Source organism: Pterocles gutturalis, unplaced genomic scaffold (genome assembly GCF_000699245.1).
Source record: "Pterocles gutturalis isolate BGI_N339 unplaced genomic scaffold, ASM69924v1 scaffold43586, whole genome shotgun sequence".
Taxonomy (NCBI): domain Eukaryota; kingdom Metazoa; phylum Chordata; class Aves; order Pterocliformes; family Pteroclidae; genus Pterocles; species Pterocles gutturalis.
In genome coordinates, this window is record NW_010107030.1 from 17,315 (window position 1) to 18,146 (window position 832).

General features: G+C 36.3%; 1 protein-coding gene across 1 annotated transcript in view; it reads left to right on the forward strand.

The window, feature by feature from the left end:
* TTLL1 (tubulin tyrosine ligase-like family, member 1) overlaps positions 1-571 on the forward strand; it is a 13,920-nt gene extending 13,349 nt beyond the window's left edge. The window contains exon 9 of the mRNA XM_010087962.1: positions 442-571. Within this exon, the coding sequence (XP_010086264.1) occupies positions 442-571 (130 nt within the window). The remainder of the gene's footprint in view (positions 1-441) is intronic.
* The last annotated feature ends 261 nt before the right edge of the window (positions 572-832 follow it).

The following is an 832-nucleotide window of genomic DNA, read 5'->3' on the forward strand; positions in this document are numbered from 1 at the left end:
GCAACAGTGGAGTTTTTTAACACTGCAGCTAACAATCCTCTGTTTGAAGCAATATCTTAAGACTTTATTAAAACTTCCAGCAGTCTAATGTTCCTGCTTAACCACAGACCTACGCAGTAAGGAGAAATACAGAAGTACATGTGAAATTTCACAAGCTTGAAATTTCACAAACTCAGGAGTTTAAACAAAGTTGCCAGATGGTCTGTTTCTTTCAAAAAGTAGCTGAAGACATTTCAGTTGATCTGTATTATAACATCATGTGGTAGTATATTTCCTTCAATAATAGCTGCATATGAAACTATGCGTGTGTAAACCTGTGTGTAGAAGAGCTGGTATTAAATTTCAGTGCTAGATATTAAGCAAAACAGAATATAGAGGACCCACTCTTGTTTGTGTAGTGAACAGCAGGACAAGGCATTGAACAGGTTGTCTTATTTTCAGATATGATGAAGAGATGGCGCAAAGTGATGGGCCTGATCGTGACTTGCGAAGTCGGTCGGGGCAATCCACTGGAGTAAAAGGAAATCGTGCAAGAGATTTAGGAAAGCCTGTACTAACCACCTGGAAGTGATAACAGAAAAAGCAGCTGCACTCTTGGTAGAAAGACATCGTGAACAAAAATGCAGTTTTTGAACAGATTCCTCTTATTTTGCTGCATTGCACATGGGAAATATTAAAAGAGGACAATACCGCCTTTGAAAAGAAGTGGAACAAACGCTCTAAAACCAGGAACTGTACTAGACATACACTGACTTGATGATTATTACAATATATAATATATACATAGTATGTATATATATAATTTTTATATATATATATATGTACTTTGTAT